The 24890-nt window shown below is 33.5% G+C and overlaps 4 protein-coding genes across 5 annotated transcripts in view; 2 read left to right on the forward strand and 2 right to left on the reverse strand.

The window, feature by feature from the left end:
* The window catches only part of LOC134846998 (sec1 family domain-containing protein 1-like), a 541294-nt gene that overhangs the window by 228723 nt on the left and 287681 nt on the right, over window positions 1–24890 (reverse strand). The gene's annotated exons all lie outside the window — the stretch shown is intronic.
* LOC134847000 (IST1 homolog) overlaps window positions 1–24890 on the forward strand; it is a 541764-nt gene that overhangs the window by 133766 nt on the left and 383108 nt on the right. The window lies entirely within an intron of this gene.
* Window positions 1–24890, forward strand: part of LOC134847002 (NAD-dependent protein lipoamidase sirtuin-4, mitochondrial-like) — a 500142-nt gene that overhangs the window by 133766 nt on the left and 341486 nt on the right. The window lies entirely within an intron of this gene.
* The window catches only part of LOC134845935 (uncharacterized), a 120324-nt gene continuing 98401 nt past the window's right edge, over window positions 2968–24890 (reverse strand). For both annotated transcript variants that reach the window (XM_063863068.1, XM_063863067.1), the window contains 3 exons: window positions 4709–5004; window positions 4297–4359; window positions 2968–4055 (listed from right to left, as the gene is read on the reverse strand). In XM_063863068.1, the coding sequence (XP_063719138.1) occupies window positions 3504–4055; window positions 4297–4359; window positions 4709–5004 (911 nt within the window). In that variant the 3' untranslated portion in view covers window positions 2968–3503. The remainder of the gene's footprint in view (window positions 4056–4296; window positions 4360–4708; window positions 5005–24890) is intronic.

Raw genomic sequence — 24890 nt, forward strand, 5'->3', positions numbered from 1 at the left:
TTTTGATGCATAAATTATTTACACGATCGTTATATTTCAATGTTTTGTCTAACATAGTACATAAGTGTTTCAAATTATTTGGAGAGGAAAGCATGTTATCTTCTTATTTAAAATGATGTTTACTATTGCAAATTATCCCATTTTCCATCAATATAAATTTTCTGGTGTTAATAGCCATTTCGTTAGCTCTGCACCAGTCATGGTCATCTTCTTTCAACAGCTCGCTTTGAAATTTAGTTTTTTTGAATGTTAGTGGGCCGCTATCTATCATAGTTTTAGTCCGCAAAAGGTGTCACTTCAATTTTGTATAAGGATCCGGTGAATCAATTATACAAAGCAGAAACAATAAAAGACATAATATTGAGCCTTACGGCACACTGCACTTCGTATTTTAGTGAAAAAATATGGGACCATTTCGAACATAGTGCTTTTGTTTTTCAGGTAGTTTTTTAAAAAGTTACCATATTTCCTGCCGAAGCCTAAAACTCACCGTTTCTCGTCAAGAATGTCATAATTACCTCTCCAGATCTACGAAAACGGCATAGCCGTTTGGTATTTTCTCGATTAGTTTATTAATGTCTTTTGTAAGTTTTGTGATAGCGGCCCTCATGTGATTGATCAAAACTTGATATACGGTTAGTTGTTCAAACAGAAATCTATTTTAGGTTAGAGATGTCACAACATGTCTTTCAAGGTATTGGAGGTTTTGGTCCGACCGCTGAAAATTGAAAATAAGTTTTTGCACCCCGAATTTTGTTTTTATCAAAAATATTTAAAGTTTAAAGTGTTCTTTTTCTTGTATCGTTTTTTTTCTTTATCGAGTCTGCTACCCTAGAAAAGCAGTCAGTCAAGTCATTGCTTCCTCATCTGATATTTTATTTGGAAAGAAAAACTGTGAATTGTAAGGCTAATTTTTTTGTTAAACTGCTGATTTGAGAGGAACTACAAAAATTGGTTACATCTTGAAGTTTCAGAATTCAGCAAGCATTACTTTTACCAGGAATGTTTTTCCAGAAATTTTACATAGATTTTGCCTCATTTTGCAACCCTGTTTGACCCTCGTCGACTTTCCCTTCAACCCTGTTAGACTCAAGTGGCAACTAACTTCGTCCGTTTCGGTCGCGATATCAGTCACTGGAGCGGCACTTCAGCCCTGGAACCGAATATTGGTCATATTATGCAAAATTCACTTATATTTGTCAAAATACGTTATTTGACATAATTTCTGCCTTTTTCCAACCCATTTTGTTATTATGGTACTGCAATTGCCTGAAGCTATTATCAAGGGCAATAATATATTATGTAATTATGTGCTAGTAGAGAATTAGCAAGTTCGGTATTCCTTCCTGATCTGTTTTTTGACCAGTCAGTAGGCCAAAAGTTTTAAGGGCCAATCGCTGCGCGGCCAATTTGAAATGAATCAGCTCTGCCAAACACAAAGTTTGAAGCTTCTGACATGGGTTGCAAAAACAATTTGCAAATACTTAAGTTAACAAAGTTTTATGATGGAGTGTTTTCTTTTTTCTTGTTTTTCAAAAAAACTGCTGTGATTCTGGATCAATTTATCATAGTAGTTGAAGTGAGCTACTGATAATTTGACCCAACGTAGGAAATAGCTGAAGTTTTGCTTAAAGTGATGAAAAAAGTTTCTCGGCTCAATTACTGCAAGAGAAATTCAGCTTCAAACTGAAAAAGTTAATCTCACAATTTTTATGTAAAACTGAGTCTAAGCGATATAGTGTTCAGTAATAACTTGGATGTCGGAATCGCGGTTTTCTATGAAAACTTGTCACTTAAGGTCAACCAAGGCCGTTTTTATAAAACTAAGAGTTTAGCAAAAACAAATATGTTCTTACGGGACTCAATTCCGATTTCGGGTCAGAGCAGCATATTTCTAATCTTCTTGTTGGGTCATCAATCGATGGGGCTCGAACCCATAACCTAGTGGTTTTTAAATGCAGCATGCTGTCCATTACTTTATCCTTACATTCTTTTTCTCGCTCAAGTCTGTCACTAATTGCTTAAAACAGAAGAGTGTTAGGTTGATGCGAATGCATATATGCAGCAAAAACTTGCCGATCTGTTGATAGACAAACACGCTCGACTGCAAATTTCGATATGTTGTAAAAAAAAATCAAGTCCGGCATTTGCCATACATGTCCGTGTCAATTACAATCATAGCTGAGCCAAGGCAAGATCTGTTTATTTTTGCCAGAAAAACATTTTCGATGGTCACTATTTCGATGGTATCATATTCCTTTTTTGATGAAAAAAAAACAGCAATTGCTTCAATGATTACCTTCTTTTACTGATTTAACACCGCAATGTGCGATGCAACGCTCGTTTTAATCTGATTGAATCCGAATCCGCGTAAATTTCGATTTATGAAACGATCATTGAAATATTGAATTTTAAAAACTTGATTAAAATTCATGCTTATTTTTTAAGAAGCAACCCCCCAGGCACCGCAGATAATCATTAGAGCCGGTGGAGAGATCTATCATACAAGGGCTTTTTCAGTCGTGAATTGGACAAATCAAAAAAATTTGAAAAAATTTCTTGTTAAGAAAAATTGGGTTAAAATGTCAAGATTTAGATGTAGTCGCGAGCAAGCGAGAGAAGCGAGCGAGTAGGTAGGTCTCAAATCAGAGTTTATTGAAGCGGTGAAATTGATTTTCTTTTCAAAGAAATTTAGTTTTTGAAGCTTCAGACAACATTTTTTCGGCTAAAACTTTCTTAACACCAAAAAAACTGTATGAGCGAAAAATTTTGTTGTTCATTTTTCGACGACAAGTGAAGCCAATTATGCCTTACTTATGATATTGTCTTTTAAATATTGTTTTGATGTGTTTGGAGTTTTCAGTGCTATTTCTTCTTGTTCTCATCGAGCCTTTTATGAACATCTGAAAAAGAACATGAATTTAAATCTAAAGTAATTACAATTTTTTGTTTATTATCATGCTTTTTAGACTTGTGATTTAAATAACTCTAAGTGATATTGCACAAATTTTGTCTTCAACAAAATTTTGGATCATGTCTGTTACTTTTTGAATTTGATTTATTGTCAGCAGCATTAATTCATATTCCTGAGCACCAATTGAGAATTTATTGCTGAAACACTAAAAACAAAAAAAATATTGTGATATTTTGACTTACATTATGACTTTTTCATGAAAGAAATGAAATCGAAAGTAATTATGCTTGGCAATTGGATAGGACTTGGTATGCAAAGTTTTTTAGATATAGATATCTTCCAACTAACAATGAGTTAAACTTTTATTTTTGATCAATGCATTTACAAGAAAAAATACGTGAAGTTTAATAGCATAGGTAGCGTAAAATGTTATTCTTTTTATGGTATATCAGTTTTTTTAATAGAAAATGGAGATATCAAAACAAATGGAGCAACAACACTCTTATATCGATTTTTTTAATGTAATTAGAAATTATTAATAAATAGGGTTCAGTACGTTGAAATTCTGAAGAAGTTGGAACACAAAAACTCAGATAGCTGATCTTCTGAAGATATTGTTGATATAGCACTGAAAATACTTGTTCGAAAAATAATACAAAAGTGGGTTGATGACAAAATAGAAATTAAACAGAACGGTGGTCCAGAACATAATACTATCTGGAAACTCCGGTCCGATCTGGTACATGTGGCAAAACTCCATCACTGAATCCGGCAGCACTAGGAACATGTAAACTGCACAGACTAGAAAAAGGGTAGCAGTAACTGCGCTGTCTGATGGTCGATGCGGTTGCTGTTCGTTATTGTCGTTGCGGTCTTCAGTCTTGCCATTTCCCATACTGCTTCCACTCATCACTGCTTTCTGAAGGGTTCGTGGGGGTCCTTTGGGAGCTGCAGGAGTCCCTGCTTTGTACCCGCAAATAGTCGGGGGTTTCTGCAACCGAGTCAGTTTCTTGCAGGCGTCCCCCAAGGGCTCACCGACGGGGGGCTTGTTCGGGACCAGGAGTCGGTTGCTCTTGTCGTGGTAAGAGGAGTCTTTTCCGAATTGGAATGAAGAACAAATCGGATTGGGTGCTCGGGATTCCTGCAGCACATGAAACAAAATTTCTAGATGAGTCGAGAAAAAAAATTGTGCATATTGGCTCATATCAAAAATATACGCCAATAATATAGAAAGGCAAAACTACTGCGGACTCAATTAAAGCTTCTCCTAAAATGGAATTATGAATTCGACTAGATACTGTAGAAAAGAGTTTTCCAAATATCCATCAAAAAGATGAAAAAGATTGGAATCTTTCCTCCTCCTAAAGTAAGGATGATCTGACCTTTGTATCGGCGGTGACTGTGAGGCAGTCAGCATCGGTGGTAGCAGACGCAACCATCAGACTCTAAACAAGATTTCAATGTGATTTCTCGTGTCGAAATAACAATGGTCAAAAATAAGACAAAGAAGTTAATCAAGAAAAGCCCTTTAAGCTCTTGTAAATTGCAGGACTCCTTTTGTAATTTAAAAAGATCCAATATCTGTTGTATTATTTAGATCGAAATTATTTGAAAACGGAAAACATTTACTTTAAATTTTCTAGATTTGTGAATTTTGAATTGTTGATAAAAAGATTATGATTATTTTTCATTCGGTTGTTTTTTTTGAAAAATCTCACACAAATTGAACTGTATAAGCAAATGTTTCAATTCAATTATCTAATTCCTAATTGACACTACATTCTGATGACTCACTGCCAATCTGATGCCTCGAGTCTGTTGTCGTCTTCTATTAGTCATAGCTCGCAATCTCCACCCGATCAAAGGGTACGCCACCATCATCAGAATGGCATCACAGAACACCAGGATGCTCTTACACCATAGAAACACCCCGTAAGTGACGAAGGTGTGCATCATTTGGGCAGTGTCTTCGCCGTAGTTTTCGGCTATGGGAACGTACCAACAGATGAGCACGTAGGGGAGGGATCGGAGGGATGCGACTGTGACGATAGAGCAGAGAAAGATGCGCACTTTTCGGGTACTGAAGATATCTGAAACAATAAATTAGGCATGTTTTCTAATACAATATTTAAAAATAAAGTTGTTTTCCGACGTGCTGAATAAAAAATAAGCAAAGTCGGCCTTAGTGACTTTCGATTGAGGTCGGCCGTGCATCTTGGAGTAAAAAACAGTTTGACGCCAGTAAAAGCAAATGAGCGCATAAAATTAATCATGTAGCAATCTCGACCAAAATTTTTATTCATTTGTTTTGTAAACTGAACAAGAAAAGAACACTTTTATCAAGGAGAAAACTTGAATGTTCCGACTGCCCCATAGAAAAATTTTCATTAAAATCTTTGTTGAATGACAAGGAGACGGGTCTAACCTTGACAGTGAACTAAATAGGCAATTATGAGAAACAGTTAAGCAAACAAAGCAGAAGCAAGGCAACCAATTAGAAGAAAATTATTAGTCGAAAAAAAAGAATTACATTTTACTACAGAATTTAATCTTATTTTTGGTTGATTTGAGGGCAAGCAAGATGTGAAATAATTATTCGTTTACAGTCTTATTCATTCAATTACCCGCCAAAATGCCTTCGTTTCGTTTGTTTTGGTTGTTATTAAGTTCACTGACTAGATCAGATTTGTCCCCTTGTCATTCATCAAATCTAAAATAAAATTTCGAAAAGAAGTGAAAAAGAACTCATTTTGTTCAAATGCTTGTTAAAATTTTCCCCGACTAAACCTGAAACAGTTTTGAGTTCGGTTTTAATCGCCGAGCATAAATAATTTGCTTTATGCGTTAAAGATTAATCAGAAAATTTCTTTAAAAAGACTGCAAGTGAAATATTTTGTTCATTTAAATTCAAGGAGTCTATAGTTAAATAGTTAAATAGTTTTAGAAAAAATCAATATGAATCGTATGGGTGAACACACTAAGACCAGCACAGCCCGTTTTCATGTGTCTTTTTTATACAATTTTTGTTAAAATTGTTTTTTCAATAGACAACCGAATATTATCATGCAAGTCTTAATACAATTTGTGAATAAAGTGACGGAATAATTGTGTTCGGGGTGCTTTTTTTCTCTAGACAAAATGCTTTTTCACAACCAATATGTCAGCTAAAAACTAATGATTGTGAGTTATAACCGAGGTGGTTAACTCATAGAGTAATTTCGGATAGGGTACACCGTCTGCTCGTCACGCTATCTTATTTTCGGCCGGATAGATTCGTGCAACTTCTTAGTCTAATACCGATCCTAATCTTACTCTTATACTATCTAGTCTCAGGTTGTTTAACTAGTCTCTGCTAGGCTCAATAGATCTAGGGTATACTGGTTTATTGCGGCTGCTGAAGCTCTCTTGGAGAGTCAACTAATTTCTAAGTTAAATTCAAATCTCTCTGGTGCTGAAATTACAAGTAATTTCAGCACTTACAAATAAGTGGGTTGTTAGTTAGATGGATCATGATTGGTTAATATTAAATACTTTAAAATGGTAAAATATCTAATTTATCCAATCATAAAATGTAGTTTAGATCAGGTTCCACCCATCCGGGTTTTACAGAGTTTTTTAGAATAGTCTTCTGTAATTCAAAGGATGGATGATGAACGTTGGTATTTGGCGAACATCATAATTCTTCTGGGTTTTCGTGTTAGAGAAGTTCCAGGTTCAATCGCTGTGTCTTCTCATGACAACGACTGGGTTTTCGCAACAAACTCAAATCTGATTTCAGAATGGTTGGCTATGACAGGTTTTTCTGTTCCATGTAGAGAACTTCTTTTGGGTTGACCTTGTCTGGGAATGGCGTGGAGATTGTGCGTGGAGGGGATGCCTGGTTACTCGGATCTGTACGTATACTTGAACATCGAGGTGGTCATTGGTCTAGTTCAATGAAGTCCTTTTCTGCGAAGTCAAGTCGTACTCTAAATCCTTTGAGTTGTGATTGTGGGCGGCATATTGATTGTGGTTGGCCATTCTTTTTCGAGTGTAGTGGGGTCATTTTGTCTTTGGATGTTCGTCTTTGGTGTTGTATGCTGATCTATATACTGCAAGGTATAATTTACATTTTATAAAATTTTTATTAGTTTGGTGTTTTAATTATGATTTTGGTTAGTTGTTTTCACAAAAGCTTTTTGTTTTAGTTCAGTTATTTTGAAGAGTTACTCACCCTTGAGTACCTCTTATTAAAAATAGAAGTGTGGTCACAAAGCGTGGATGTAGCGCGGTGGGTTAGGCCGGCTATAGAGCATGCGCTATAGGACGTCCTCTCTGGTGGGTTAGGCCAGGAGTGGGAGTATGATTTCGTGCGGTTTCTGTGAGGGGTCCTGTTATGTGATAACGTTTTATGTTGGGTTTATTGTGGTTTTTCTTATGTTTCGTTGGTTGTCCTTTTTTCAAAAATCAAATTGTTTTTGGTATGGGTTTGTCTTTCGACTTTTTTGTGTTTTATTATTTCTTTCTTAGACTTTATAATAGTCTTCAAAAGAATAAATTATCCAGTTTTAAACTGGGTTAATCCGGTTTGGGCACCGTTGGTTTCCTTTTCTTAGTCATGCTGTTATTCTATGTGTTGTGGTGTTTAGTAAGCTGCGTTGGTTAGTTTTGTTTAGTATATAATTCCTTTCCAACCGGGTTAAAGGAAAGTTTGAAACTTGTTATCGTGTGTTAGAGTTGTTGAGTGTGAAAGCTTGAAACTGAAATTCAGTATTTAAACAATTCTTCGTGGGCGAGCTGTGCGAGTATGGATAGAATTCTTGTGCGAGTGAATGGAAATATCAAAATGTTAGTACTGCATTTTCGTCTTATCAATTTACTACATAGAATTTCAATTTTACTGCTAGTTTTGGGGAAAAATTAAGTTACAAATTTTCATCATTATTAGAATTACTGCTTTTAGGGAAATAATTTATAAATTAATTTACTACATTGGTATGAATTTTATTGAATTTATCTAGTGTTAAATATTAATAGAGTTTTGAAGAATTTGAAGAAGTTTTCGATTTTTTATTTTTCTTTATTGTATTTTGCAGATGATTGTGAGATGAAGACTAAAAATCTAAATAAAACATGGATAAAGAATGGTTAGTGTTTTATTTTAAATTTATTAGTTAAGAATATGTATAAATTATACTTACCTGTTAGTCGTCGGGGAAAAAACCGTGGGGGAAGATGTCGTGGATTATGTCGGAATTCGTTAGTAACTTTGCTAGTATGCGAATGATGTTTTTAGTTTGAAGCAGTGGCCAAAGCAATTGAAGTGCTTTAATGGTTTTTAGTTCTTCAGTGCCAACTGCAAAATCATAAGGTGTGTTTTGGATGAGATTATATAATTTGTGGTTATATTTAGTGTTGTGGATGAATTCTAATATGGGGATTTCTATAGGTTGAATAAATTCATGTGGGATAAGGAAGGGTCTGGATTCTTCTGCGTTGAAGGTCTTTGTGATGGGACAAAAAATATACATTTGGGTTATGGGATCATAATTGCGAAGAATACCGTGAAGGTTAGTATCTTTGATGCAATATGTGAAGTTAAGAAAAAATGGTGAAGTGTACCTAGAGTTAATAAAATGAAAACGGTGGTGTGGTTGTCTTGATGGAGTGTGTAGATCAAAGTGATTTTGTATGAAGCGATAATATGTATATGTGTGGGTTTGTTTAGTGCGTAACATAATATCGTGTGAGCAGTGCAAATCTCGTTCATGTGGTGCAAGGAAATGAAAGGTTAGTGAAAATAATTGAAATTTTTCTTTAAAACTTTCGTAAGCTTGTGTGTCGGTTAGTGCTTCAGAAATGATGTGGTCGAATTTGCGATCAAATATATTGAGTGTAAATACATATGGTGTTTTGATGAAAAATTTTTCTGTTATTTGTGGGTTAGCGAAACGGTCATCATCTAAAAATTGGTCTTGGTTAGTTCGGATGATGTTGTGATCGTAATATTCTAGCGTGTATTCGTTAGCTCGGGGTGCAGTGTATGTTTTTAGTGACTTTTTATATCCTATATAAGTAAATTGCCTATGTGTTAGTGGTGTGGTGAGTCGATATAGCATATCTTTATTTCTTTCTATATCGATGTGAGTATTAGATAAAGGTAGGCAAAGGGGGTTAGTAAAATGATAATATGATGTCCATTGAAGTGTAGGCATTAAAACGTGTTCATCTACAAAACTGCGTGTGTTGTTAGTGTCGTTAGGGGTGTTCAAAGTATACTGTGGAAATGAAGGTAGGGTGATGGCTAAAAAATCTTTCGTGTTAGTGTGATTTGGATGATTAATATATTCACGGGCTGTTCCTGGTTTTGTTGGAAATGGATGGTTCGGGAATTTTCTTTTAAAAGTGCGATAAGCTCTATTAGTGCTATTTGATGATTCGGTGGATGTGGAGGATGGTGCTAATGATGCGGTATAAGCTGAAGAGGGTGTAGGGGTAGGTGGGTTTGATGATTCTATCGTGGATGAAATCTGATTTATAGTGGAATTTTCAAGGTGGAAGGGTTGTTGTTATAGGGTGATAAAATTATCTAGTTCCTGGGAGATTTGGGGAGTATCTGGAGAATTGGATGATCGGTCTGAATGAAATGAAGAGTAGGTTGGGGTGACTTGTGAAGCATAAGAGGGTGTAGAAATCGATGGGAGTGGGTTATTTGGCGGGATTGGTTGAAATGGGGGTTTTGAAAAAACTGAGGAGTTGCTTTGAAAATTATTGGATGGAGATGGTTCAGAGTCTGCAAATTCATCACGGGTTTCAATATCTGGGTTATTGAGTTGTGAGATGGAGTATAAAACTGAGATATGTGAATTAGTGTCTGAATTCATGCCTGATGTTACACTATTGGTTGGGAAATCGGGTGGCGGGAAAGCAAAAAGTGGAATTATTGTAATTGGAGTGTTGAGGTTGGTCGGGTGGGAATTTGAGCGGTGTAGGGATCCAAGTTGTCGGCTCATCGTGGGCTAAAAAAATTATTATTTTGAGACTGAAAAGCTGTGGTATGGGGTTGTTCTATAATTTGTTCATATGTATTTTCATCTAGTGGATGGTGTGTCATTATATGTTGAATGGGACTTTGTGATATGGTTGGTCTAAAATTTGGATTATGTGTTATTGCTAAATTTCGAAAATTTCGTGGGACTAGTGATAGTGGATGGTTATGTGGTAGGGGTGGTAACTGTGGTGCTGTAGGCGTTATGTCTACATTGTTATGTTCTTCGTCGTATGTGTTCTGTCTTGTTGCTATTTTTGTGTTGTTTTCTTTTATTTGTGCGTCTAAAAGAATTTTGTTTATTGATGATGAAAAAGTTCCAAAAAATCCTGCAAATAGTATGCGTGCTACACTTGCTTGTCTATTTACTTGTGTGTGTATAGCGCATGTATTATAGATTCCTTTTAAAAGCGAAAAAAGAAATCCTATAAAGTTAAACATTGCGTATAAAATAGTTAATTTTTCTAAGATGTAGTAGGGCCATCCTAGAAAATCGAGAATTTCATTTTTTAGTGTAACAAAGCTAAAAATATTTATAGGTGAAATATCTTGTGGTCTATATTTTTCACCGTTTAGATATATATAGTCTTTAATGTCTTTAAAATATCCGCTATAGTCTTGTGTATAAATATCTGCAAATCCTGCGGTTTCGGCAAGTTTGCCTAAGTTTTGGTCAATTGATTGTCTTTGTATAGTGTCCATTTGTGTTAATAATTCTTGGAAATGTTGTGTTCTAATGTGATGTTGGATATCGGATTTTGAATATATTCCAATTGATTGTAGGTCAATATTTGGGTTTCGAGCAATAGCTCTGATGCTTTCAGGTGAAAATTTTTTGAGTGATTGCATTAATGTGGGATATGGGGTAAGAAGGTAATATTTATCTTCATCAGGGTTCAGTTGAACTACATTGTGGCTATTTTCTGATCCACATGGGACTGCGGTATCCCAAAAATAGGTTCGTCTTGAAAACGTGTCAACGAAATGTACTTTATTCTTATAAAAGATAGGGATTCTTTTATAGCATCGTTTATCTTCAAAAACATATAGTGGTGATACTTTTTTGGTACAGGTATAAAACCATAAAATGTTTCCTTCATAGTCTAAAAAATTTGATCTATTTCCTGATAGTAAATATCCTGCGTAGGGTATTTTTAATACTGCTAGTGCAAGTGATTGTAGGATTTGTGTCCATTCTAATTCGCATAGTTGGTGAAGTGTTTCTAATTCAGAGAGTGACATTTCTTGAAAAATTCGGCTAATTGTGTAGTCTAATTTCATATCTAGGTGAATATCATAGTGGATGTTACCGAACTATGTACTATTCATTAGTGATAGTTCTTGTAAACGTGTGCTTCTAGTGTTATGGGGCTTTAGATGTCCACCAGGTTGACTTTTACTTTTTTGAAAATCAACTGGTATATATGATGTTCCTTCGTTTATGGGGTGACTTGTGGCGTATGGGTCGATTTTTACTTTTCCAGTGGTCATGTCGAATCCTTTTTCGTATTCAACTAATATCTCGGAGTATTGTGTTTTGTGAAGTGGATTTCTGTATTTACATGCAAGTTCTGTTTCTTGATATATTTGAAAACGTGTCAATTTATTTTCTATATTGTGTATGTTTCTAAAATTTGAACTTTGTCTTCGTGATGGATGGACTTGTTCATATGGAATTGATTGTATAAAATATTTTTCGTGAAATTTTATCATACGAGCATGTATTTTTGCTACTTGAAATGTTGTACATGTGTCTTCGGGGAACCAAACAATTGTTGCTTGTGTTCGTGTTGTAGGGTCACAATAGCCTTGATCGTTTTTACAAGGTAATCTAATTCCTTGATAGATCATGGTGTTGTCAGATAATTCGTGAGTTGTATTTTTTCGAGTTGTATTTTCCAATCGAAAAACATGATTTCTTGATATCCTTTATTTTTTGTGTCTGCTTTGCAGTTTGATGGGTCATTTATACCAATGTGTGGTATCCAGTGTTTATCGTGTATATCATAAGTTAATCTTCCGTGTGCGCCGTTGTATGGGTATTTTTCATCTAAGTTTATATGTCCTTGATATCTTTCAAGTTCTGCTTGATGTACAGAATCTGCAAAAACTTGGAAATATACTAATTTTCTATCTGTGTTTTTATTTCTTGTGATATTGAGTCTTAGTAACTCGTTTTTACAATCTTCGGGATTGAGATGTAAAAGTCGTTCGATATTACTCTGGTAGAATGATTCGTGGTCAAGTCGGTTTTTATTTCCATTTGAGACTTGTGAACAATGTACTTTCTTTTCGGAAAATGTTGCTGTGAATTTATATCCTATAACTGTTGTTGCTCGGGCTTTTGAATAAAGTGTCGCTATTACATTTGTTGTTTCTATGGCTTGTGGTTCTGTTTCGCATTGTGATACTTGATTTATTGCATATTTGTGTAGTGTTTTTTGTTCATTTTCTTCACAATCGTAATGTGTTACAAAGTATGGGTATGGGTTATAAAATGTGATGTAACCAATTGTCTTTTTGGTATATCTGTCGTATTTGTATATTACTTCAGTTGTTATAAATGGTGGTGGTGGTGATTGAGTTGTTATATTTGGCGGGTTTAATGGGTAGGGATGTTGAGTAATGTTGTTTAGTTTAACCGTTATTTCAAATTTTAATTGTAGACTATTTTGTTGGAGTATTTGGATGTTATGATCACGAATGTCTTCGTGAATGTCTTGTCTATATTGTAGTCTATTTAGTGCCCAGTTGTGGAGTCGGTTACTTTCAGGGTGTTGTCCAAATAATGGTGGAGGTGCTGTGAATGTATTCCAGTCTAGTCTTAAAGGAATATTTGTTGATGATTGTTCTCGATATCTAGCGTCGAGGTTATTTGGGAAATTTAAGTTAAAAGGCGGTGGTGAAATCTGACTGATTGATGGTGTTGATGGTAGTGATAATGTTTCTGGTAGTGATGAGGATGTTGTCGTATCCGTAGAAATATCTATTGGATCATTGATTAAATTTGGTTCACCTTGTGTGAATGAATGTGTTGTCCAATATGGTAGTCGTGATGTTTGGTTTGTAGGGTTAAAGGGATTTTCACGTATTTGTTCAGATGTTGGTGTTGAACCTAAGTAATCTGAGGGTAGGCTTGAGGTGCTACGTTGTGAAAGAAGCGTAGGGGTTTCTGGTAATATACCGATGGGGTTTTCTGGAGTACTTTGTGATGGGGATTGAGGTATATCAAAATGAACTCGGGGAGTTTGAAAATTTCTGTTTCGTCGAGGATGTATAAATTGTCTATTTATTTCGACTGTATTTTGGTTTTGACTAGGATTTCATATTCTACTTAATTCTTGTGGTAGTGTTGGGTATAAGTTATATGTTGGTTCGCTTAAAGGTGCTTGTCGTTGAACTGGTTCTAGTGGTTCAGATAAGCGAGCGTGTCGTTCTTCAAAGGTATATGGGTTATCTTGAAAAGAGATTCGTGTGGATGTTTGGGGGTTTTGGGTATTTGAAGATGGTGTTGGGTTATCTTGGGATGATGTCGGTGAAGACTGACTGAGTGATTGTTGGTTAGCAATTTTTGATGGCTTTTTATTTATTCTTTTAGTGGAAAATTTATGTTTATTATAGTATTCTTCTAGAAAAAGAATTAGGAGGATTGTTGCTAGGGCGAATGTGATGATTGCTTTCTTTATACAATTGCATATTGTCAAGATGAGGGATGATAGAAATGTTATAAAAATTACAAATAGTAAAAAAATATCTGTTCTACTAAAAATGGTTCGTATCATTTAGATAAGTTTTGTGAATCGTACCTGTGGATATAGTCAATAGCTTTTGAAAGCTGGAGGTATAGTTCAAATATGGAATAGAAAATTAAAAAAATATTGCAAAAAATGATTAAGATTATTACAAAAGATTCAAAGGTATCAAAAAGAAATATGATTAAAAGTTTAAATATCGTTAAAAAGTTTATGAGAATGTTTAGAATTATGTTGACTGGTCGAGAGAAGAGCATTTAAGAAATGGCTTCTCGATCGAATATTTTTTGTTGTTTGAGGCAATTTTCAAGTGTGGTCGAATTATTTATTGGTTTTTTGACAAGTGGGTTGAGTTTTGTGAAAAAAATTGTTGGGGGGGAATTTTATGGTGATCGGGAGGTCTTCTTTGTCTTTATTTTTATTTGTCAAGTGATCTGGGGTATTTTGAGATTTTTATACTTTAGGCTAATTAGATTGGTCGTTCTTTTACTTTAGGCTAATTTAACATATTTGTTTGGGGGGTATTTGAGATCGGAGTTGGGGAAATATTGTTGATCTTTGGGTTATTAGATAAGGGAGGGTTATGATATTATGGTGGTATTTATTTTAGTTGTCAAGTTGGAGTGGTTTGCTTATTTTTGACCTGGAGGTCGCAAAGTTATAGTTATAGATATGCCTGGAGTTTAATATCGTTCGTCTAGTTGGAAGGTGACGGATTGGATGAATCCTATTGGCTAATTTTGAACACGAATCGTTGCTTGTTTGTCAGCATGTTATTTTGAAAAATGAAAATTCAAAATATTTCAGAGGTGCAAAGATTATGAAATATAAAAGTAAAGCTGTTTTTGAAATTCGACTTTCTTTAATATTTTAGACTGTGGAATGAATGTTTTATAGTTTTTACGTGGTTGATTTCTAAGTCGTGATGACTCTCTATGTTCTGATTTGTCGATTTGTTCTTGGGGTATTAGTTTTTCTGTCAATTTTCTATTTTTTCTTTCTTTTTGAGGTATATTTTGATCTAGCTTTTTTGTATTGTTTTTCGTTATAGTTGATTTTTTATTTTGGTTTTCGAGATGAATGTCATGTTGTTCTTTTGTTTTATTCTCCGTATGTGGTGGGGTATTTTGAATAACTTTTAAACCTGTGAAAGAATATAATTGAGTTAGTTCGCCTAGTGCGTATTCTTTTGGGTAATAAGGTAATAGGTTGTTTCGGTGTTGAACAATTTCTTTTTTGTTTGAGTCGGTAATTTTATATGTGACATCAGTGGGTTTGGCAATTATTTGGTATGGTCCTTTTCGAAGGGTTTGTAATTTTTTAGAGATTCCTTTTTCAGTGTTAAAATTGGGTATTAAAACAAATGTTCCAATTTTTAAATCGGAGGCTGGTGTAAAGCGTGAATTTATTTGTTCATTAATGTTTTGTCTTTGTAACAACTTTTTTGTTACTTTTTGGTAAATTTCATTGTGTTTTTTATCTCTGTTTAAAATCCATTCGGTGTGTGTACCGGAGGCTAATTTAAGAATTTGTGGGTGATGAAAATGATCTTCATCGTGTGTATGTAAAGGTAAGTTGTAACAAATTGATTCTTTATTCGGTTGACAATAACTTTGTGCATTTTTGTGAGAGTATGCTGTAAACATAATTGGTTTGCGTGGCTTTTGATTAAAAACCATTTCATATGGTGACATTCCTAGAATTGTCGTGATTTGTGAATTATATGCTAAGGGAAATAGTTTTACATCTGCTGACCATTCAGTGTATCTTGTGTCATTTCCATTGATGATACATCTAAGATATTCTTGTAGTGAACGGTTCATACCTTCGACTAAGCCGTTTGTCCAAGGTGCATGAGATGTACGTGGTTTGTGTTTGATGTTATATAAATGACATAATGTGATGATTTCGTTATTTATGAATTCTGTACCGTTGTCTGTAACTAAAATTTCTGGTAGTCCGAATTTAGCTATCCAGTGTTCATAGAGTGTTGTGTAAGCGTAATAAGCGTTACAATGTGGTACTGGGTAAATGCGTCAACAATTACCATAATGTAGGAGTTTCCTTCGGATGAGGGTGAAATTGGTCCTTTTGTATCAAATGAAATACGGTGGTTAAAGTACAAACTTTGTCCTTTAAAATCTTGTTTTTGTGCTATTTGTTTTTGATTTGGATAAGGTTTATTTAGCTGACATACTATACAATCATTGCATAGTACTTTTATCCAAATTGGTGCATTTGGAAAATAAAAGTTTTGTATGAAATTTGAATATGTTTTCTCTGATCCAGAGTGTCCTTTAATGTTTTGTGTATGTGAAATATTAAAAGCTATAAGAATCATACTTAGGGGGAGACAGGGAACTGTAGATTCGTTTAATTGGTATTCTAGAAGGTCTGTGTTTTCGTTAATTGTTGTATTATTAAATTTTCGAAAATATCTGAGGAGTGTTTTATTTCCTAAAATAGTTGTATCTGCCTTGACGGGTTTAGTTTTATATTTGTGCCATGATTTTAGTTGTCTAATTACTGGGTCAAGATTTTGATATTGTTTCAAAGTATTAATTGTAATTTTATCTGTTGGGGGGAGAAAAATGTTTTCAATTTCTAATTTAGATAAAGGAATTGTATCAAGTGGGTCATGGAGGTCAAAAACTTGATTTATTGTGTATTTTGAATTGTTTGTTTGTGGTCCTGATAAATTATTTTATCAGTTAGATTTTCTTTTTCAATTAATGGAAAAAGGTCTTTTTTATGCGAGTGTTGTTTTACTCTTTTTTGTTGGGTGTTATTTTTTATCCATTGTGAGTATGGAATTGGTTTGAAAGTTGATGTTCCAAGTAGATCAACTTCGTAGTGGTTATTTTGGCAATCTAAATAAAGTGGGAAGTGTTGTAGATTGTTTATCTGTGATTGTTCAACGTAAGTTTCTACTGCATATTTGCATTCTATTCGGGGTGATGTTTCGTTTTCTGCAAGGTAAAATTTTATATTTTTGGGTATTTCAACTGTAGTTTTACGTGTAAGTAATTCAGGTGGTGTATTTCGACTTAAAGTGTCTGGTAATGCAAGATTCTTTCCTGCTGTCCAAACTATTTGTAAGTTTGGATTTTTATTAGAATTAATTGAAATCTATAAACTCGCTGATTTGGATTAGATTTTTGTGTAAAGAGAAAAATGATTGGTTTGTGATCTGTGAATAAAACTGTTGGATGTTTTGATCCAAGTATTAGAAATTCATCTTCTGTTAGTGTATATATTATGGCTGTACATTCTCTCATTAGAGTTGAGAGTCGTAGCTCTGCTTGAGTGAATAATCGAGAATTTGCTGATATAAGGTTCATTTTGTTTGTACCATTGTGTGATTGTAATAATGCTGCGCCGATGCCAAAATTCGAAGCATCGCACATTGCATAGAATGGTTGATTTGGATCTGGAATCGTATTCGAAATTTGTTCAGTTAAGAGTTTTTTAATTTCTTCAAATCGTGCTTGATGTTCTGTGTTCCATTCAAAATTATTTTGTTGTCTAAGTATATTATAGAAAGGTCTTAGGTATAATTGCATTTTATAGACATATTTGCTTAAAAAATTTAACATTCCAAGGAATTCTTGGATTTTCTTTTTGTTTGTTGGTGGTTGGAGCTTTTGAATAGCATCAATGCGTGATTTTAATGGAGTGATTGTTTTTCTTTCTATATTACGTCCTAAGAATTTAACTCGTGTTAAAAAGAAGTGTGACTTGTCGGGAGCGGCCTTCAGATTTTCGTTCTGAAGTATTTTGTGATAGTGTTCTAAAACATTAAACATTTCTTCTTTTGTCTGTGATTGCATAAAAACATCGTCTAAATAGGTGATTACGTTTTTCTTAAGTATTAGTGGTCGAAAAATTTTGCTCATAAAAGCTGAAAATGCTGCTGGTCCTATGGATATTCCATAGAATAGGCGGTTGAATTCATATTGCTGATTTCCAATAACAAATTGTGTTAAGCGTCGCGATTGTTCATCTAGTGGCATTTGATTATATGCACTATTCATATCTGCGGTTGTAAAGTATTTTCCGTTTATTTTTGTTAAAATAACTTGTATTGGTTCAATAGGCCAATTGCATTTTGATTCGTCTATTAGTGAATTAAGATATCTAGCGTCTAGAACTTTTTTTAATGATTCTCCTTTTGCTAGGATGATAACAGGGTTGATAAATGTGTTACCTTTTGGTTGTTCTTCTTTGTTTACCGGTGAGATTATATTGTATTGTTCCAAAATATCGAGTAATCTGTTCACTTTATCGTGTAAATGAATTGGTACTTTACTTGCTCTTTGTTTTTTGAAAACTGCGTCAGGTTTTAATGGAAGATGTAGTGATGAACTGATTTTGCCAACATCAAATTTAGATGTTGCATAGACTGATGAATGTTTTATTAGCTGTTTGGCTAATTTATCAAATTCGTCTTGTGTTATTTGTGAATGTTGGAAGTTAAACATTGTTAAAAATTTCTGTTGATTCTCTGTATAGTTATATATGTTGAATGTAGGTTTGAAATATGGGGTTTTTGTGAAATATTCTGTATTTCTTTTTTCATTACTTATTATATTATTTATGGATAATTCTTCATTAAGAATTGTGGATTGACAAATATCTAATAATTGGAGTATATTATTTACGCGGTATGCTTTTTCGTGTACTGGTGATATCGTAGCGTTGGTTTCGCGATAGCCTAAAAGTCCTAAAGGTAGTGTTACTTGATAGGGTGTATTGTTGTATACATGTAGAGAAATAATATCTGAATTCGAGTTTTTCAATATTTTATGGATGAGATTGTGATTTTGAAAAACTTATGGATAGGTTTGAATTCAAAATCTGACATATAGAGTTGTTGTCTATTTTGTTTTTTATCATATTGGTGAACTTGTTTTATTGAAAAATTATATATGTTTCCTGATAGTGGTTTCAGGTGTTTTCTTTGTTGATTATATATCGGATAAAATTTTGAAAAGAATGGTGGTTGTTTATTTAATCTTTGAAAAAATGTTAGGGATGTGTCTTTTGTTTTTGTGTATTTATCTTTGATTAGTATTTTACTATTCAAAATGTTGATTGTTGGTATATATTTAGAGATAAATGGTATTCCAATGATATTGTGTTTAATATCAGTGATATGAAATATTTGTTTAAATGGTTTATTTAAAATTTTATTTTGCTCTATTGTTCTTGTGGGGAGAAGACATAATTGAATTTTTCCATAGTTTACCAATGTTGATCCTTGTGATGTTGCTAGTTTACTGGAGGTTTCAAGAGGCGTTAGTTTTGGGTGTAATGATTTTATCTCATTCCATGTGGGAATGTTTATTATGTTTGATTCTGCTCCTGAATCAATTAAAAAATCAATTTCAAGATCTGGTGGTTGAAATTCTTTGTTTCTTGGGCTTTCTAAAAGAAATGGTATTGTCCAAATTTTTTCTTTGGGTTGTTCTTTTTGTATATTTTGATAGATGTGATTTGTATTCAAGCATTTTGTTTTGTCATTTTCATTGGATTGATTTGTAGTGTTGATTTCGTTAGTTTCTTGTGCCGTTTGTGTAGAATGGATGGTTTCAATATAATAATTGTGAAGGAGTTCTAATTGATTTTCATATATATGTGATGAAAAAGGTTGTTCATATATAATAGGTTCGTAGTCATTTTCGACTGCTATCATATTGATGGAAATAGTGTTTCCTGTATCACTTTCTGAATCTGATGATTCACAGTTTATTTGATTTAGTTGTAGTTCGTTATTTCCTGTGTCATCAATACCTGGGGGGTCTGATGTTGTTTCTGGGTTTGATTGTACTTGATTAATATTTCTTTAATGTTTAGGTGTACTACTTCTGTGGCGATTGTTAGAATTATTATAATGGTTATTATTCCTGTGTGGTGATTGGGAATAATTTCTATAACGGTTAATATAACTTGAAAGGCGATTTTGTGAATTATTTCGTGATCTGTTTTGATAATTATTGTTTGGTCTGTTATAGTTTGATCTATTATATGAGTTATTCCTTGATCGATTGTTCGGGTAATTCTGGTTTCGGTTGTTTGAATAACTTCTATTTCGATTATTGGAGTAGTTTCTATTTCTATTGTATGATGAGTTTCGTGATTGATTGTTTGGATAGTAATTATTTCTTGATTGGGAATTAGATCTAGAAACAAATTGTGTTGTATGTTAATTTGATCTGGAGTAGTTATTTCGACTATTTGGTCTATTATAATGGTTTTGTGATGAATTTTGCGTATATCTTCGTTCTGGTGATCTTCCTCTATAACTTGAGTTATATGGTGATTGAGTTCTCGTGTAATTGGTATTGTTCGGAAGTGGTTTTCCTGAACTGTTGTTGCTGTGTACATTTTTGTTCGGTAGATTTTGACCTTTTTTTATGTACTGATAGAATGATTTATTTGGTTCCTTATATTTTTGAGGTTTGTTTTGATTGTCCTGTTGTTTTTGTCTACATTCAGAAATACTATGTCCGTATCGTCGGCAATAATTACACCATTTTTTGAAAGATGGTTTGCCTTTAAAGTTTGGGTGTTTTTCGTAAATATTGAGTATTTCAGTGATTTTTTCAACGAGGTCTGTATCTGATTCCTGTATATTGTTGATATTTGTGGTATTTGTTTCAATTCGGTTAACATATTGTAATTTCAGATTTTCTGTTTCTTCAAGTTTCATTGTGATTTCCGTTTGCTCTAGTTTGTCTACTAGTTTTCGAAAATCTAAATCGGGCTCTCGAATTGAGGAGGGATGGGATGCTCTCTTTTTTATTGCTATTTTCCTTAATTGAGGTGTTAAGGTCATCATTAAGATTTCTGTCATTTTTGTGTTTTTGTAGTCGTGTGTATTTAGTGAGTATGCTTTTCGAACTAGTGTTTCGATACGTACTGCTAATTGTTTTATGGTTTCATTTGGTAATCTGCGAATTTCATTACATAAAATTCTTTGTTGTTGTTTATTTCTTTCGGAGTCAAACATTTTTGAAAATTCTTGTGTAAATCTTTTCCAATTTGATTTTATTTCTATAGGCAATACTGAAAACCATTTTTGGGCTGCGCCGTCTAAGGTTGTCTGTATCAACGCTGTGCGTCGATGTATCCAATTTTGATGTAGTGGCGTATTAATTGGTTCAGGTCCTATATTTAAAATTAAATTTGCTGTTACTGCATTTAAATAATCTTCTACAGAATATTCAGGGTCTGTTCCTGTGAATACCATTAAGTGTTTGTTTGATGTTATTGATGATCCACCCATAAGGTATGGATTCATTGTCATTTGTAATGATTCTGCTGCATTTGGCATTTGTGAAAAATTCGAAAGTTGATTTTTTGTTATTTCGTGTTGTTGAAGGTAATATGGAAGTGGTATTTCATTTTGCATTTGTGTTGGTTGATACGAGTGTGTAATCATTTGGTTTTGTGGCTGAATTGGTTGAAAAGATTGTGTATTAATTGGGTTTTGCATTTGCATTGGTTGTTGATTTTGTGTATCTGTTGGGTGTGGAGAAAAAATTCTATGATATGTATACGGTTTTTGCACTCCTTGTCCACGATATTCTTGAGTGTATGGTGCAAATATATCTGGTTGTAAAAAATCATCATCTGAGGATAAGTAATCCATTTGATAAGATGTTTGTTTTTTATTTTTATTTTGTTGAAAAAATGGATAGTTTTCACTACGATCCTGTGAAGGATGTAAATTTGTTTGAAAATTTACTGAATTAGTTTGTGCTATTGGGTTATCCCAATATCGAGATCTTATCTGATTATTATTATTTTTTCGTGGGGGATAGTTTGTTTTTGATGAATGTGAGTAATTATAATTGTGTTCCGCAAAAGTGTTTCTTGTGAACGTTCTGCGTGTTTTTGACGGTATTGTCATGGGTCTATATGTTTGATAATCCATTTGTGAATATTTTGGAGCAACCGAAGGTTTAACGGTTGATAGTAAGGTTACCTGTGCTTGTGAAGTGTTTGTATTTCTTGGTGTTGTTAAATTTGGACGTATTGGTGAAATACTTTGTTGTGTAGTTGTTGTTGTTTGTACAATTTCTTCATTTATGAAGTGTGATGGTGTTTGAATATCTTGTTGAGTGAGGTTCCTAGTTCCATTAAGGTTTTCATTGTGTATGACGGTCGAGTTTAAGCTGTTATTTCGCGTATCGGGTAAAAATGTATTGTAGTTTAATGGTGTTGCATCAATTGTTAATGGTACTACTCTTACATAATCTCTGGTATAAGATATTGTACTTATTGCTTGACTTGCAATTGATTGTGGGATATTTATAAATGCATAATGAGACCATTCGGGGTCCCAAACGTAGTCTGACTGTTCTGTGATGGCGGTATCATCGTTTGAATTTTGAGGTCTGAAATTTTTTCTTGCTTGTGAAATTAAATCTATATTATGTGTGAAATAATCTATTATAAACCATGCCAAAATTTTTTGTAAGTCATGTTTTGTATGTTGTGAAACATCATCTTTAGTGAAATTTTCTTTAATTATATGTAGAAAAGTTGAAAATAGTGTGATTTCATGTCGTACCTTTATATGTTTGGATGTCTCTGTCGGTGAGACACTTGGGATTGGAATTTCGTTCTCTAATATTGAGATATAACTATATATTATGGCAAAAACTTCATTAGTGAATATGGAGTTTGCTCTTTGTGAGTTATGATATTGTATACTTTTTATGTATTCTGAGAATACTTTTGAAAATTCTAAATCAAGGTCGTCTGTTTGAATTACATATTTGCGGTGATTCGGGTTTGGTGAGGTGAATTCTATGGTGTAGATTCCGTAGTGTTGTGTCAAATTACATATATCTTTCAGATAGTGATCAATAATTTGTCTTTTGATCTTTACATCTGGGAACTCTGCTTTACATGGGCTGATTCCGGGTTCAAATAAATTTAGTAGTAAATTCTTGCAAAGTATATGCTGTCCTCTATCATTAGGTGCATCTACGAGGAAGGGGAAGATATCGCCATCATCTGGACTATCTTCACTTCGAGTGTGTGTTTGCTTCATTTTTTCGTTTAATGACTGTTAATAGGTAATTATCGATGTGTCTAATTGGTTGATTCCAATTATATAAATGTACTGGTTTGTGTTTATATTGCTTTTTTATTCTTCTTTTTCCTCTTTTTGATGAATTTGAAGTTGTTTCTGAGTCGGAAAAACATAATTGATCGTGAATAGGACAATTTTTATCAATGGATTCTTTTAATTTATAAAGTTCGTCTAAATTGCTGGCTTCTGATTCTGAAAATGCGTTTCTATTTTTGGAAAATCTTTTTCGTGTTATTTGTCTTTGTTTGTTTATTATTTTCCTTTTTAGTGTTTGTCGTTTTGTTCTAATATATCCAACTGTTTGTGTGTGGGGTGTGATTACAAGGTCGTATTTTTTGTTATCTATTTCACAGTTGTGCAAAACGATTGTTTGTTTGTTTCCTAGATTTTTAAATGACATAAGGTTTAGGATGACGGATGCAAAAAGTTGTTAGATGATTTCTATTTTCTTAAATTGTTAGTCCTTACGATTTTTTGGTTAGCTTAACCTGGGTCTATTTGTTCAGGGTTGGAGAGAAAAGTATATCGATTCCAAAGAATGATTTTTTACTTTCTCGTGGCTAGTATAAGCTAAGGTGTTAACTTACTTAATCCTACTTAAGGGTAGTGATTGTGTTCAAGGGTTGGAGAATAGTAAATCGATCCACAAGGTTCAGGTATAATTAGAACGCGAGTAGTTCGTTAGATACTATTTTAAACTTACTAAGTCTACGATTTATCCTGGGTCTGGTAAGAGGAGGGTTCAAGTGAAGGATGAATAACCGAAGTTCTTCACTGTTTATCCTAATTTGAATGGTTAGTTTTGTTGAAAAATTTCTATTAGTCTTGGGTTTTGAGAAAGGGTTGGATAGTGAATCGACGTTTGAGGTCGTTAGACACTAGCTAAGTGGGTGGGGGAGAACAAAATTGTTCTTTTTGATCCAAGGATAGGCCTTGATGATCAAGTTTTAAAATTTAATTAAATAGAAAATGAATTAAGATCCAAGGATAAGCCTTGATGATCTGATTTTAAAATTAAGTGAATTTAAGTTTAAAATGGTTTAAATTTGTTTAAGAAAAGATTTAGTGTGTTAATGATATTAGTGAGCTTATGATTGCTGTTATGTTTTAGGTGATGAAGCTGAGACAACTGATGATTTTATGATTACTAACAGTTTATTGTCATGCTACTAATTTTTATTTTGATTTTCAATAAATATTTTCCAAACATGTTTTATATAATACTGCAGAATTTTAAGAAAACGATCTGAGATATTTTTATCAATCGTTATTGTATATTAATATTTTGTTTAGCGCCTGTAATGAGCATGAAGATTGGCTTCAAGATTTTATGTTTGCAAATGAAAATCTAAATTCATTGCTAATAAAATTCTAAATATAAAAGTTTGTGTTGGCTTTTGCCGTACTATCATATAACTATTTGGTAAGTTTCTACTTTGTCGTATGTCGTCTCTGGTTCGAGGTATTCTTCCAATTCCGGGTAGTTCTATTATCGTTCGGAATATTGGCTCTGATCTATTGAGTCGTAGAGACATTTCGATTAAATTATCGTCGTATAACATTTTAAAAATGTTTTGTCTAAATTCTAATCTATTTTTGGTTAATTCTAAGCTATTAAGGTCTTGTTCGAGACTTATGGTCGCACCAGATGAGTTATAACCGAGGTGGTTAACTCATAGAGTAATTTCGGATAGGGTACACCGTCTGCTCGTCACGCTATCTTATTTTCGGCCGGATAGATTCGTGCAACTTCTTAGTCTAATACCGATCCTAATCTTACTCTTATACTATCTAGTCTCAGGTTGTTTAACTAGTCTCTGCTAGGCTCAATAGATCTAGGGTATACTGGTTTATTGCGGCTGCTGAAGTTCTCTTGGAGAGTCAACTAATTTCTAAGTTAAATTCAAATCTCTCTGGTGCTGAAATTACAAGTAATTTCAGCACTTACAAATAAGTGGGTTGTTAGTTAGATGGATCATGATTGGTTAATATTAAATACTTTACAATGGTAAAATATCTAATTTATCCAATCATAAAATGTAGTTTAGATCAGGTTCCAATGGTTCTTCACATGTGGGTGCTTTTTTGTAA

Source organism: Symsagittifera roscoffensis, chromosome 5 (assembly GCF_963678635.1).
Source record: "Symsagittifera roscoffensis chromosome 5, txSymRosc1.1, whole genome shotgun sequence".
Lineage (NCBI taxonomy): Eukaryota > Metazoa > Xenacoelomorpha > Acoela > Convolutidae > Symsagittifera > Symsagittifera roscoffensis.